The sequence below is a fragment of the Drosophila yakuba genome, chromosome 2R (genome assembly GCF_016746365.2).
Source record: "Drosophila yakuba strain Tai18E2 chromosome 2R, Prin_Dyak_Tai18E2_2.1, whole genome shotgun sequence".
NCBI lineage: Eukaryota > Metazoa > Arthropoda > Insecta > Diptera > Drosophilidae > Drosophila > Drosophila yakuba.
In genome coordinates, this window is record NC_052528.2 from 18205879 (window position 1) to 18218586 (window position 12708).

General features: G+C 48.3%; 5 protein-coding genes across 5 annotated transcripts; 2 read left to right on the forward strand and 3 right to left on the reverse strand.

The window, feature by feature from the left end:
- Positions 1-193: 193 nt before the first annotated feature.
- On the forward strand, positions 194-3089 carry LOC6531200 (sarcosine dehydrogenase, mitochondrial). Its single transcript, XM_002091992.4, has 3 exons — positions 194-1818; positions 1873-2015; positions 2104-3089. Exons 1-3 carry the CDS (start codon positions 241-243, stop codon positions 3065-3067), a joined length of 2685 nt encoding a protein of 894 aa, XP_002092028.1. The 5' UTR covers positions 194-240; the 3' UTR covers positions 3068-3089.
- Positions 3090-3415: 326 nt separating this feature from the next.
- LOC6531201 (sodium-independent sulfate anion transporter) lies at positions 3416-6370 on the reverse strand. The gene is made up of 9 exons (XM_002091993.4): positions 6216-6370; positions 5583-5882; positions 5295-5519; positions 5111-5226; positions 4566-4869; positions 4205-4507; positions 3997-4142; positions 3764-3934; positions 3416-3704 (listed from the first exon to the last, which is right to left on the reverse strand). The coding sequence occupies exons 1-9, from the start codon at positions 6229-6231 to the stop codon at positions 3498-3500; spliced, it is 1788 nt and encodes a 595-aa protein (XP_002092029.1). The 5' UTR covers positions 6232-6370; the 3' UTR covers positions 3416-3497.
- A 152-nt stretch (positions 6371-6522) lies between these two features.
- LOC6531202 (WD repeat-containing protein 5) lies at positions 6523-7901 on the reverse strand. Its single transcript, XM_002091994.4, has 2 exons — positions 7743-7901; positions 6523-7678 (listed from the first exon to the last, which is right to left on the reverse strand). The coding sequence occupies exon 2, from the start codon at positions 7636-7638 to the stop codon at positions 6607-6609; it is 1032 nt and encodes a 343-aa protein (XP_002092030.1). The 5' UTR covers positions 7639-7678; positions 7743-7901; the 3' UTR covers positions 6523-6606.
- Positions 7902-8695: 794 nt separating this feature from the next.
- LOC6531203 (kinesin-like protein subito) lies at positions 8696-10941 on the forward strand. The gene is made up of 3 exons (XM_002091995.4): positions 8696-9345; positions 9407-10605; positions 10665-10941. Exons 1-3 carry the CDS (start codon positions 8796-8798, stop codon positions 10806-10808), a joined length of 1893 nt encoding a protein of 630 aa, XP_002092031.1. The 5' UTR covers positions 8696-8795; the 3' UTR covers positions 10809-10941.
- Positions 10799-12692, reverse strand: LOC6531204. Its single transcript, XM_002091996.3, has one exon. It carries the CDS (start codon positions 12679-12681, stop codon positions 10921-10923), a length of 1761 nt encoding a protein of 586 aa, XP_002092032.2. The 5' UTR covers positions 12682-12692; the 3' UTR covers positions 10799-10920.
- Positions 12693-12708: the final 16 nt, after the last annotated feature.

Sequence of the window (12708 nt, forward strand, 5' to 3'; positions counted from 1 at the left end):
ATTAAATTGTTTTTTTGACCTAGGAAGCTGGGAACTAATTTTAATTCTTGCCACGCCTCCGATCCCAGATAAGAATACCACAATGACCCCAAACACTTGGCCTTGATTAGGGCCTTCAGTGATGGATGCTGAACCATGGGTTATCCGATCAATTCAGCGCGAGATTACCCATGCGGTATTGTGTTTTCAACTAGGGAATATAGTTGAGATTCTAAAGTCGTCGCGCTCGGCAGTTTCGAGATGTGGCGTCATCGCATCCTGCAGCAGGCTTCGCGCCGCGGAATCAGCAAGCAAGTGAGGGAAGATGGAGGTGTGCGAAAGGATCCAAGTGGATCCCTGCCAGGCTCAGCAGATGTTGTGGTAATTGGCGGTGGCTCGGCGGGCTGTCACACACTGTTTCACCTGGCGCGACGTGGCGTCAGGGCCGTGCTCCTGGAACGCGCCCAACTTACGGCCGGAACCACCTGGCACACGGCCGGATTGCTGTGGCGCCTGCGTCCCAACGATGTGGATATACAGCTGCTGGCTAATTCACGTCGCATGCTCCAGCAATTGGAGGAGGAAACGGAGCTGGATCCGGGATGGATTCAAAACGGTGGCATCTTCATTGCACACAATGAAACGCGACTGGATGAGTATCGCAGACTGGCCACTGTGGGTTCGGCTCTGGGTATCGAAAACCAAGTGCTGAGTCCCGAAGACACCCAGAAGCTATTCCCCCTTCTCGATCCCTCGGCCTTTGTGGGAGCTCTCTATTCGCCGGGTGATGGTGTCATGGATCCGGCAATGCTGTGTGCGGCCCTCAAGAAGGCAGCCACCAATCTGGGAGCCCAGGTAATCGAGAATTGCGGCGTGGATGACCTACTGCTGGAACAGACTGCGAGGGGTAAGAAGGTGGTGGGCGTGTCCACGCCCTTCGGCGACATCAAAACTGAGAAGATAGTGAATGCCACAGGGGTGTGGGGACGTGATCTGGTGGCCAAGCACGGCACTCATCTGCCCCTGGTGCCAATGAAGCATGCGTATATTGTGTCCGAATCCATTCCGGGAGTGAGAGGACTGCCCAACATCAGGGATCACGATTACTCCACCTACTTCCGCATCCAAGGGGACGCCATCTGCATGGGTGGCTACGAACCGAATCCCATCCTGCTGGAACCCGTGCCCAAGGACTTTCACTTCGGACTCTACGAACTGGACTGGTCTGTGTTCGAGACTCATGTGGAGGGTGCCCAAAAGCTGTGTCCCAGCTACGCGAAATATGGCGTGAAGAGCACGGTTTGCGGTCCGGAATCCTTTACGCCCGACCACAAACCGCTGATGGGTCCGGATCCCAACCTTGATGGACTCTATCACAATTGTGGCTTCAATTCAGCTGGCATGATGTTTGGCGGTGGTTGCGGTGAGCAAACCGCCTTGTGGGTCATTAATGGTCAACCGGAGCTGCCCATGTTCGGCTTCGATCTGCGCAGATTCACCCAGGAGCAGGGCAAAGCCACCCAGTGGATCAGGGAGAAGTCCCACGAGAGCTACGTGAAGAACTACAGCATGGTCTTCAAGTATGATCAACCTCTGGCGGGCCGTGATTTCCAAAAGGATCCGCTTCACGACGAGATGATGAAGGCAGGCGCCGTAATGGAGGAGAAGCAGGGTTGGGAGAGGCCTGGCTTCTTCTTGCCCTCCGGTGCCAAGACGGCGGTGGTTCAACCCTATGACTGGTACGGCAGCTATGGCCACCAGCGAAACAAGGACAGCGAGTACGAGAGAGTTCTGGATGGGGATCTGCACTACAGCCGCTTCTCGGAGCATCACGATCTCGTAAGTACCTTAAGTAGCTTAACTGGAATACTAAAATAATAATAAATCTTTCAGATCGGATCGGAGGCACTGGCGTGCCGTAATAACGCCGTGGTCTTCAACATGAGCTACTTCGCCAAGCTGCTCCTGGATGGTCCACAAGCCCAGGAGGCCGCTGACTGGCTCTTCTCCGCCAATACCAACAGGGATCCCAGCAAGTATGTCCCACTTCGAAATAGTCCAGTACATAGATACTCATTGGTAGACTTCAGAATTCCTTCTAACCAAGCATAAAATCTCTTTCAGAACTGTCTACACCTGTGCGCTAAACGATGCCGGCGGCGTGGAGGCCGATGTGACCATTTCCCGCCTGGCGCCCGGTTCCGGAGAGGTCCACAATCCCAAGTTCAATGGGCAGGGCTTCTATATTGTGGCTGGTGGCGCCTCCGCCTTCTACACGTACAGCGCTCTGCTGGCGGAGATCCGTAGAAAAGGATTTAATGCGAGCCTCAAGGATCTGACTGCCGAGCTGGGTGTGATTTCTATTCAAGGACCAAACAGCCGAAAGATCCTGCAGCCGCTCATCGACTGCGATCTGTCCGACGAGCACGTGGCTCCCAACAGCACGCGATTAGCCAAGTTCGGCGATGTTGGTCTCCGCTTGCTGCGGGTCAGCTTTGTGGGAGAACTGGGCTACGAGCTACATGTGCCCAAGAAGGATTGTGCTGCCGTCTATCGCAATCTGATGAAGGCGGGAGCAGGACAGGACTTGCGCAATGCGGGCTACCGATCCCTGTATTCCCTCAGCAGCGAAAAGGGCTATCATCTGTGGAGCTTCGATCTGCGACCGGATGATACTCCCCTGGAAGCTGGCTTGGGATTCACATGTCGCAAAACGGGTGCGGATTACCGTGGCAAGGTGGCCATCGAAAAGCATCGAGCTGAGGGCTTGAAGAAGCGACTGGTCTACTTGACGCTTCGGGATCAGGTGCCCATCTGGGGCTTGGAGGGAGTTTACCGAAATGGCGAACCCGTGGGCATCCTGCGACGAGCTGAATATGCCTATACGCTTGGAAAATCCCTCGGACAGACATACATCTCGCGACCAGATGGACAGATAATCGATGCTGATTACATTCGGAATGGGGAGTACGAGGTGGACATCTTGGGCAAGAAATACCGCGCCGACTGCCACTTGCGCAGCCCATTCGATCCCACCGGCCAACGCGTTCTCGGTAACTATGCATCTGAGTCCCAGCCCAATAAATAAAGATGAGCCTTTTCACTTCCAAGAACTGGTTTACCCTGCGAAGGGAATTTCTCTCAACCTTTCTCTTTACGGCCACTCACTATATTGTTGAAGTGCCTGCCGTATATGGAGGGTCATAAATTACTTTCGCCATGGATAGAGGTTCGAAGAAAGGTCGCGTTGAAGGCAGACAGGCAGTCTGCTGGTTACCAGTTACCCGAAATGGTTGCGGTTACGGCTCAATTAATTTCTGTGTCCAACTATTATGACATCATTCTCGGTTTCCGCGAAGGATATGCCTTTTCCGACGTAATTCTAGAGCACTTGGTCTACTCGGCCAGACAAACTGTCGCCACTCAAGTGGATATCTTCGCTTAAATGAAATTTCGTATAATTGTTATCTTGATGCAATACTTTCAGCTTATATGTTAGTGATAATCAACTAGGTTCCTCAGGCGTCGATGGTAACGGTGGAGGCCGTGTTGGAGGGACTATCGAAATGGCCAGCTACCACCTCCTCCAGCGACAAATCGAACTTGAAGATGGGACGGAGTTCGTTGTTGAGACGACAGACGACTCCGGCGGAGGCGATGTTCCAGTTCCAGCAAATCATGCCGCAGTTCAGGGCCTCCAGATCGCCCTTCATCGAGACAATATTCTGATAGGAACGCAAACATTATTATCTATCAGCTTGTGTGCTTTCTGAAGTCCACTTACCATAGCCACTGTGTAGTCAATGGAGTTGATCTCCTCGCCTCTGATAACCACCAACTGGGTCTCGCCATTCTGGTGATTCAAAAAGCGCACCACCTTCTCCTTGAGATATTCAGCCGATGCGTAGTCCAGCTTTTGCTTCACATCCACCACGCTCACTTCATGCCCATTGATCTGGTAGACAATGATATGTTAGCTTGTGTGAAATGCATCTAGATAAGATAGGATAAGCTCACCTTCTCCAGTTTGATGTCTACATGGGGACGTGCACTGCTATATAGAATGTATACCATGTTGGCAGCAATGCCGCACAATATTCCATATTCCAAACTCCAGAACATGCAGGTGATAACAGTAACCACAAAGGGAAACAGATCCTTCTCTGGAAAGGTGAGACAGAGCGTTAGTAGGTCTAGCAACCAAACTAATCCAGCAAGAACTCACTTTTGGATTTCCACATGTCTTTAATCTTGTGCAGCTCCACTAGCGATATCATGGCCGCTATGATAATTGCAGCCAGCGTGCATTTGGGTATAAAGTAGAAGGTTTGGGTAAGGAAAGCCAGTGCCATGAGCACCAGGGCACCGGTGACTGCACCTCCCAGAGGTGTCTTCACCCCGCTGGCATTATTCACAGCCGTACGGGTGAAGGATCCAGTTACGGGCATAGAGAGCACAAAGCTGCCCATGATGTTGCACATGCCCAGTGCCACCATTTCCTGCGATGCGTCCACAATTTTTCCCTTGGCTAAAAATATTGAATTCTTTAGTATAATTCCTTCATAGTAAGTACAAATTATACATACAAAATGCTTTCGATATGGCGACTATTTCCAGGATCGAGATCAAGGGAATGGAACCCAAGGAAGCGCCGACAGTGCTGATCATCTCGCCGAAGGACACGTACTCTCCATCTACAGTGGTGCTGAAGGGGGGCAGCCGGAAGGGCGGCACTCCGGCCGTAATGTTTCCAGTGACCCGGAAGGGCTGATTCCCATCTCGACTGAGGATATAGGCCAAGAAGGTGCCGAAGATCACAGCCAAAGCGTTGCGGGAAAGGCCGAGGTACTTCCAGAATATGCGGTTGCCCCATTTGATGTCCTTAACACGCTGAAAATGGATAAAATTCAAATATTAGTTAAATGTTTAACAAAATATAAAACTGTAAAATAATAATAAGTAATTTTTAAGTTAAACTACGTAAATAAAGCAAACAAATTGCTAAAAGCCGATCTTTAGGTTTTTAACCCGCAAAAAAGTGTGTGTTCAATCGATCGGCTGCGAGAATTTTGTTGATTGGTTTAAATTGATATCAACTTTTAATGAAATCGCGATTTTATTTCCTTCTTACCGTCATGAGCAGGAGGAAGACCAGAGATGAGACACCCAGCAGGGCATCCCAGAGCCTAATTGACGTCAAGTGGGTGAAGAAATTCTTCCAGGCAGGCAGTAAATCATTTGAAGGACCTGTTCGCATTCCATTTATATTTCAGATAAATATAAATATTAAGAAAGTTAGAAATTTCGCAACTTACTGGTCAGACCCACGATGTTGTTGATCTGGGCACTACCAATTGTGGTGGCTGCCGCCATCGTAAAACCAGTGATTACGGGAATCGAGATAAACCTGACCAGCACGCCCATGTTGAGCAATCCAAGAAGAAGTACAATGCAACCTGCTAGGAAACACACCAGCACCGCATAATCCGGACTAATCGTGGCATACTGGTTGACCATTAGAGCCATGATGGCGGTAGTGGCTAGTGGATATTATGAAATTAGCACCGATACCAGATCCTAGCCCATACGAGCTCTTGACTCACCAATTGTGACATCCTTGCAGGAACCAAACACGATGTATGTGAAGCAGCCCATGAAGGCCGAGTACAAGCCGTACTGCGGCTCCAAGCCGGCCACCACTCCGTAGGCAATCGCTTGGGGAATGGTTGTTAGGCCCACCGTAAAACCCGCGATGAAGTCCTGCACGATGTACTCCAAGCGGTAGCGAGGCAGCCACTTCAGGATCGGGAACTTGTTGGTCACGGTGGACGGGCGACACAGCTTGCGACCGCCATCCCTGATAAGCGAGCCCACATTGGGCAGCTGCTCCCGGTACAGATTATCTGCGAATCCAAAACAAGCCTTGGATGAGAGATGGGGAGCCTTTTATGTTTGTCAAGATAACCCCTCCCCGTGCGGCTAATCTTGCCTGGCAGCAACTTGTTCGTACATCTGTCGATCAGACGTTTATATTGACTTTGGGCTGGTCATCTTATCGCCTGATAGCCTGGACTACCCCACGCAGATAAGGCGCACGCAGATACTCGTTTATGAATTGGCACGTATTTTATACGATTACAACCCACTTTCCCACCGGTGCAATAGCTGGACGCGTATAAATCAACTGACCCTGATCGCCGTACTGCTTCCGGAAAAACCCTGGATCAGTTACTCACCCTCATCGGCTCTCATCGCGGGTGGCTCTCCAGCTTTAAACCGGCCTTTAGTTCCGAGAACGATAGGGAAACCGGCTGTTGAGCAATGGGTATAATCAAAGCAGAGGAGCAAATGCGTCCGCTCAATATGCTGCTCCAAACGCGACTGCCGCTCCGATCGCCGTCGTCCAACGGCATTAGGGACCGAAAGCAATCGCGTTTGCGCACTCTGGCCATATAAGATTTACAAGCGCAGGTACCAGTACCGCCGTATCTGGTTCGCTCTACGAGTCCGTTGATAAACAATTACAAAAAGACAACAGTCGTGTTTGGCTTAAAGCATGGGCGGCTTATTGATATAAAGAAAATAATTACAAGCTCATCAGTGGGATTTAGTTATTTGTTGGTACTACTACTCGCTGCTCTGCCAGATTTTGATGGCAAATGCATTCTGCAGGGCGCCGGTAGCAATCACATTGGCCGTGGGATGGCAATGGCTGCACAACACCCGGTCGCCCTGCGTGCACACCTTTTGGACCAGCTCCCTCGTCTGCAGATTCCAGATGCACAGCGTGTTGTCCTCGCTGCCGGAGACAATCCAAATGCCGGCGGTGATGGAAAAGTTTGAGGTCAAGCAATACGACTCATTCACATGGCCGCGATAGATCCTCAGGCACTTGGGCTTATTGTAGTTCCATAGCTTAAGGGTGTTGTTCAACGTGGACGACAGGATGTAGCGGCCGTTCGGCGAGAACTTCACGTATCCGACCGGTATGTTGTCAACGTCAACGAGAGTCTTCAGCGCATGTCCGGTGCTCGAGTCCCATAGGCGCACTAGTCCATCAATGCTGCTGGTGACAAAACAACTGCCATCGCGGTTAAAGTCCACAGAGGTGACGGGATCCTGGTGGGCGGTGACGATTTTGAGCGTTTTGCCAGTGCGGACATCCCAAAGGCGCACTGTTTCGTCAAAACTCGTGGTGGCCAGCAGATTGGCCTGCGGATTAAAGCAGCAGGAGAAACTGAAATTACTGTGTCCCTCCAGAGCTTTAACGCAGCGCTGGCTGCGAGTATCCCAAAGACGCACGGTCTTGTCGTCGCTGCAACTAGCCAGGAGTCCAGCCGCCGACCAGGCCACATCGTTGACTCCGTGTTCGTGCCCGGCCAGCGATTGGATGCATCTGGTTGCGCTGATGTCCCAGAGCTTGAGAAGCTTGTCGGCGGAGCTGCTGACCAAGTTCTCGCCATCCGGACTGAACTTCACACCCGTAACACAGCCACTGTGGCCGAGGAGCGAGCTTTTAATGGCGTAGCCCGGAGATACGGAGTTCTGGCAAAGAAGCTGACTCGGTAGCAACGGCATCTTAAAGGAATTAAAAGCAGCCTCCGTAATGGCGGTTTCCGTTTCGGGATCTGCAGAAACCGCTGTTTCAGGCAATTCCATAATTTTATTCTTTCCCCTTTGGATTCAGTGCTTAAGAAGCCTGAAAAACATTCGCAAACATATAAGGCGGTTTGGATAATTCACTTGCTGTTTAATTAGCTTACGGATGACAGTTGCTCAGATGTCAAAATGGCGCTGACATTTTGTAAAAAGGATTTTTGTCGGCCTGCCAACTTTATTTGCCAACTGCCAACTATTTTTGGTGCGCATTTTTAAGTGCTTATTGTTATTTAATTTATTCATTTTCTACAAATGATGAGCCGGTTTTTCTTTTCTAATTAACACGTGAAAAGTCCACATGCACTGATAACGGAAAGAGCGCGCCATTTCTTTTTATTAAAAACTTGTTTGTACAATAGTATTTGCCAAGTACACACAATTGTTAATTGTTTCTACATCTACTCATAACTCATTTAGTCAATATTTGTTTGAATTCCCAGACAGGGGGCGTAAAAATCAGACTGGGAAAAAGTAAACAAGTGCAATTAATTTGCGTTTTAAGGGAATACTTATTTGGCAACAGGGTGCTCTATTTGCGCAGCCTGTTATTGTTATGCTGCCCAGACTTGTTAACCAAACGTTAAACAAATGGAGAGAGGTGCTGTGCTGCGTCGGTAATTTGTCACCTAATTATTTGCCGACTCTGCTACATATGAGCAAAATGGGAGAATGCGCGATAATCAAGTCAGTGAACTTAATATTTGCATGATAACTTAACAGGCTCAAATTTATCAACCAAATTATGGATAATTGGACATTTTCTGTTAATTTGTTACTTATCTTTTAGTAATAGATGGATTCCATCGGCACATACACCATTAAATTGAAATTAATTCATTCCTATACAAAAAGGGCGTGCTAATACTATATAGTTTGAATACTAACTTTGAAATTTATTTTTTTATAGATGGAATACATTTTTTAAAACATAGTAAAATGTTTTTTTTTATTATCGAAAACCTTTTTTTTTTATATTAAATGTAATTGTTGGTATATTATAACGGAAAATTCAAATGATCGACGGTCACACTGAGCAGTGTAGTTGTCTTCTGTCATTTTAAATTCAACTGAAGTTGGCAGCCCCCTGGCGTCTGAAAATTAGCGCGAAAGGAAGAAAACTAAAAAGTATACCCTAAAACCCAGTTAAAAAGCGCAAAATGGACAGCAAGGAGGTTTCGGAGATTGCGGGAGGCGGAAGGCGGCAAGTACGCTCCTTCCTGATGGCCCGGGATCCCTCCATCGACCGCCGCTTCCGACCGCGACCCAACAAAAAGATGCGCCTGTTTGACCACATTCACGAGACGGAGGAGGAGAGCTTCTCCGAATACTCGGACACAGAATCGGAGTACAGGGACGAGTCGAGCGGGGCGACTGATGGTGCCTCCTGTGCCACCAGTGTGGCAGACAGCAGTAATGTAGAAACGGGGCCGCAGGTCTTCCTGCGCCTGCGTCCGGTGAAGGATGCTTCCAAAGCCTACATAGTCTCGGAAGATGCAAATGTGCTGATTACCAGCTGCAAAGTGGACTCGACCAGCAACAATGTGAACCGCATGGAGAAGCACTTTGGCTTCACTTCCATCTTTGACAGCACCATTGGCCAGCGAGACATCTACGATACCTGTGTGGGTCCCAAAATCATGGAAGAAGAATGTGTGACCATCATGACATATGGCACATCGGGCTCTGGAAAAACATATACCTTACTGGGTAAGCGATTAAGATTTGCAAATCGTTTACTTGGCAATTGTTAATTTAAATCCATTTTGAGGCGATGATGTGCGTGCTGGAATCATTCCGCGTGCCCTGGAAAACATATTCACCATTTACCAGGACTGCATATTTCGCTCACCCAAGCTAAAGCTAATCAATGGCAGCATTGTGTTTCTGCAGGACGACGCCTCGCTGAAAGAGCTGCAGATTCGGAAAAAACTGTTAGACTTGTGTCCGGATATCAGAGAGCACCATCAGCGTCTAAAGCAGGTAATTAATGGCGATCACGAGTTTGAGACGAAGGCTTCCACAGACGTATCCGTCATGGTTTGGGTTTCCTTCGTGGAGATCTACAATGAACTTGTCTACGACTTGCTAGCCATACCGCCGAAACAGGACAAGCTGGGCGAAGTGCCACGAAAAAACCTGAAGATCGTAGGCAACAAGGGTCATGTGTTCATCAAGGGCCTGACCAGTGTTTTCGTGACGAGCAGCGAGGAGGCGTTGCGTCTTCTCCGGCTGGGCCAACAGCGATCCACGTACGCCTCTACCTCGGTGAACGCTAACTCCAGTCGGTCCCACTGTGTATTCACTGTGGACATACTCAAGTACAATAAGTCGGGTATCACCACGCAGAGTTCGTACAAATTCTGCGACCTGGCGGGTTCGGAACGCGTGAACAACACGGGAACCTCCGGCATTCGTCTCAAGGAAGCAAAGAACATAAACACTTCGCTGATGGTGCTAGGTAGATGTCTGGATGCGGCCAGCACAGTGCAGAAAAAGAAAAACGCCGACATTATTCCATATCGCGACTCCAAACTAACAATGCTGCTGCAGGCGGCTTTGTTGGGCAAGGAGAAGTTGGCCATGATCGTGACGGTTACGCCGCTGGATAAATATTACGAGGAGAACCTAAATGTTCTGAACTTTGCTTCCATCGCCAAGAACATCATCTTCAAGGAACCCGTAATAAAGCAGCATCGCGTCAGCTACTGTGGTTTCATGGAATTCTCGAAGATGTCGACGTACGAGGGCAGCGACTACACCAAGGAACTTGAGGATGAAAACGTTCGCCTACGGTGTGAGCTTGATCAACTGAAGTATGATCATGTGCTGCAAATGCAGCTGCTGGAGGAGAAACTGCGAAGCGAACTGACTGCCACGTACCAGGAGATAATCCAAAACAACAAGAAGCAATATGAAGACGAATGCAAGAAAAAGTTACTTATTGCACAAAGAGAATCGGAATTTATGGTTAGTGAATGCGGATAATACAATAATACATATAAAACTATAACCTATGTATTTTGCAGCTTTCCTCTCAAAAGCGACGGTATGAAGAGCAAATAGAAGACCTCAAAGATGAGATCGAAGAACTTAGGAATCCGAGCGAAACTGACATTTCTGATGATCTATGTGAATCTAAGTCTCCCATCGAAATCATCGATGATGATTAGTTTCCTTTATTCACAATGTTTAATTTGTTAAGTGTTAAGTGATTTTTAAATTAAAATTTGAATTCTAATATGTTGTAGAGTTGGCCAAGTTTTCCAATAAACATGTAAATGATCAACGAACTAGTGACACAAATAACGATGTGATTCTGTGCCAAAAAACTTCAAGACAGAATACCAGCATTGAAATTACCATTAACGTTCCGTACGCCTGCCACATCCACTGAAAATCCGCAATCCGTAGCGAGCTAGGGTGCACTCTTTCCTTCCACTGCAGGCTGGGATCCTCCAAATTGGACAACCCAGCTGCTGTCATGTCGTAGTAGTGCATTCCCACCCAGAAATCGTAAAGTCCATTGGCATTTACCTCCAGAATCAGTTGGCTGACGGGATCTGTGAACAAGGAATTCTGCGGCCATTGGAAGGAGAGCAGCGCCAAGGACCACAAGCAGTCATCCGTGGAGTAGATAAACAGCTCTCGGGTGAAGCGCTTCTGCTGCTCACTAAACAATTTCCAATATAATCGAGAGGCAAGGTAAGAATGGCTCGAGTTTCTTCCATTTCTCAGGTGATTGTACTCGCTCACATTGACCACCAGCATGGGCACATGCAGATTCATCCATGAGGGAAAGTCTTCTTTGGTCGTAACCAGCGGAGTTTTCGTGCGCCAAAGATCAGCAAAACTGCGTGCTTGAAATTGCCGTGGTGGATGGGCCATTAATGTGTCCAGGGCCGCTCCAAAAAGGCTGCTAACATTAAGGCCCACTATTCCCAGCATCAGAAATATGAACCTGGTGGAACAGCTCCACGACAAGGGCAAATTGAAGGATTGACCCAAGATCCCGCGAAAAGCTTTATCGTTTAGCAGAAAGTCCACCAGACGCACATCGTGATGAGTCAGCATCCGGAATAGGTTCAAAGCCAATCCGTAACTGAAAACAACAACAAGAGCCAGGAGCATATTGGAAACACTGCTCAGGATAAAGTAAATATCCTTAATTGGAATTCTTCTGGCCACCGGGACCATAAGGCAGATGTGGGTCACCTCCATGGGATAACTTGTGCTGGGCAACTGCTCGACTCGCTCCATTAATGTCAGACTGGCAGGAACATCAACTGAAAAGCTCTTGCTTAGCTCCTTAAGGGCAGTCGCATTTAGAAAGCGTCCAGTGGTCACCTTCTTGGACAGCTGCAGCGTGGCGTTCAGCTTCCACGACAGCACATGGAAAAAGCGGCCCACAGATCCTGCCAGGATTTGCTTACCCGTTCGTCGGTCCACGTAGAGAACAGAGCGAGGAAGCCATTGATCGGGCATAACAATCAGAGGGTGACCATGCATGTTGGGGAAATCCGAGTCAAATATCGGTGAAGATTCCAGAGAGCGGTACTCTGTTTGGAAGCTAGGGTACAGGTGATATCTATAAAAGTATCGATGTTCATCTGCAGCTAAAAGTCCAACTATGTTCCAAATTCGGAGATGGTAGCACATTTTAAAAATATGGTCCATTCTAGTTCGATTTGAGAATCGGTTCGATATATGGACTATCTTCTTCTGACTCGGAAAATTCTCTAGGGAATTAGTAAAGTTCTTTAGTAACTGAAGGTCCTTTTGCAGCTCATGTCCAGGTAGACAAGCTACGTGTAGCGGTCGAGAAAACTGCCGAAGGTTTATAAAAGCTTCGCTATCTGAAAGGACAACCACTGGAATGGCTTGATTCTTGAAGATTTCCTTTGTCCAGGTGTTTGGACAGTAATCAGTGCGTATTATTATCAAAGAGAGTGAGTGCTCCACTACTGCTCTGAAGATGAAGTCCACAGCTGATTCCGCAACTAGGACAGGCGCCCAAAAAACTATAACTGTTGGCAGTGTCCACATGTCCTTCTAATTGTGTAGTTAAGCAAA

Bases quoted from the DNA above. Each gene is read 5' to 3' on its own strand.
- LOC6531202 (XM_002091994.4), bottom strand. From the start codon at position 7,638: ATGGAATTGCCTGAAACAGCGGTTTCTGCAGATCCCGAAACGGAAACC.
- LOC6531201 (XM_002091993.4), bottom strand. The intron at 4,508-4,565 runs GTATGTATAATT...CAATATTTTTAG, and splicing joins CGCCATATCGAAAGCATTTT to CCAAGGGAAAAATTGTGGAC. The intron at 3,935-3,996 runs GTGAGCTTATCC...ATTGTCTACCAG, and splicing joins TAGACATCAAACTGGAGAAG to ATCAATGGGCATGAAGTGAG.
- LOC6531200 (XM_002091992.4), top strand. From the start codon at position 241: ATGTGGCGTCATCGCATCCTGCAGCAGGCTTCGCGCCGCGGAATCAGC. The intron at 1,819-1,872 runs GTAAGTACCTTA...TAAATCTTTCAG, and splicing joins TCTCGGAGCATCACGATCTC to ATCGGATCGGAGGCACTGGC. The intron at 2,016-2,103 runs GTATGTCCCACT...AATCTCTTTCAG, and splicing joins ACCAACAGGGATCCCAGCAA to AACTGTCTACACCTGTGCGC.
- LOC6531203 (XM_002091995.4), top strand. From the start codon at position 8,796: ATGGACAGCAAGGAGGTTTCGGAGATTGCGGGAGGCGGAAGGCGGCAA. The intron at 9,346-9,406 runs GTAAGCGATTAA...ATCCATTTTGAG, and splicing joins AAAAACATATACCTTACTGG to GCGATGATGTGCGTGCTGGA. The intron at 10,606-10,664 runs GTTAGTGAATGC...TGTATTTTGCAG, and splicing joins AAAGAGAATCGGAATTTATG to CTTTCCTCTCAAAAGCGACG.
- LOC6531204 (XM_002091996.3), bottom strand. From the start codon at position 12,681: ATGTGGACACTGCCAACAGTTATAGTTTTTTGGGCGCCTGTCCTAGTT.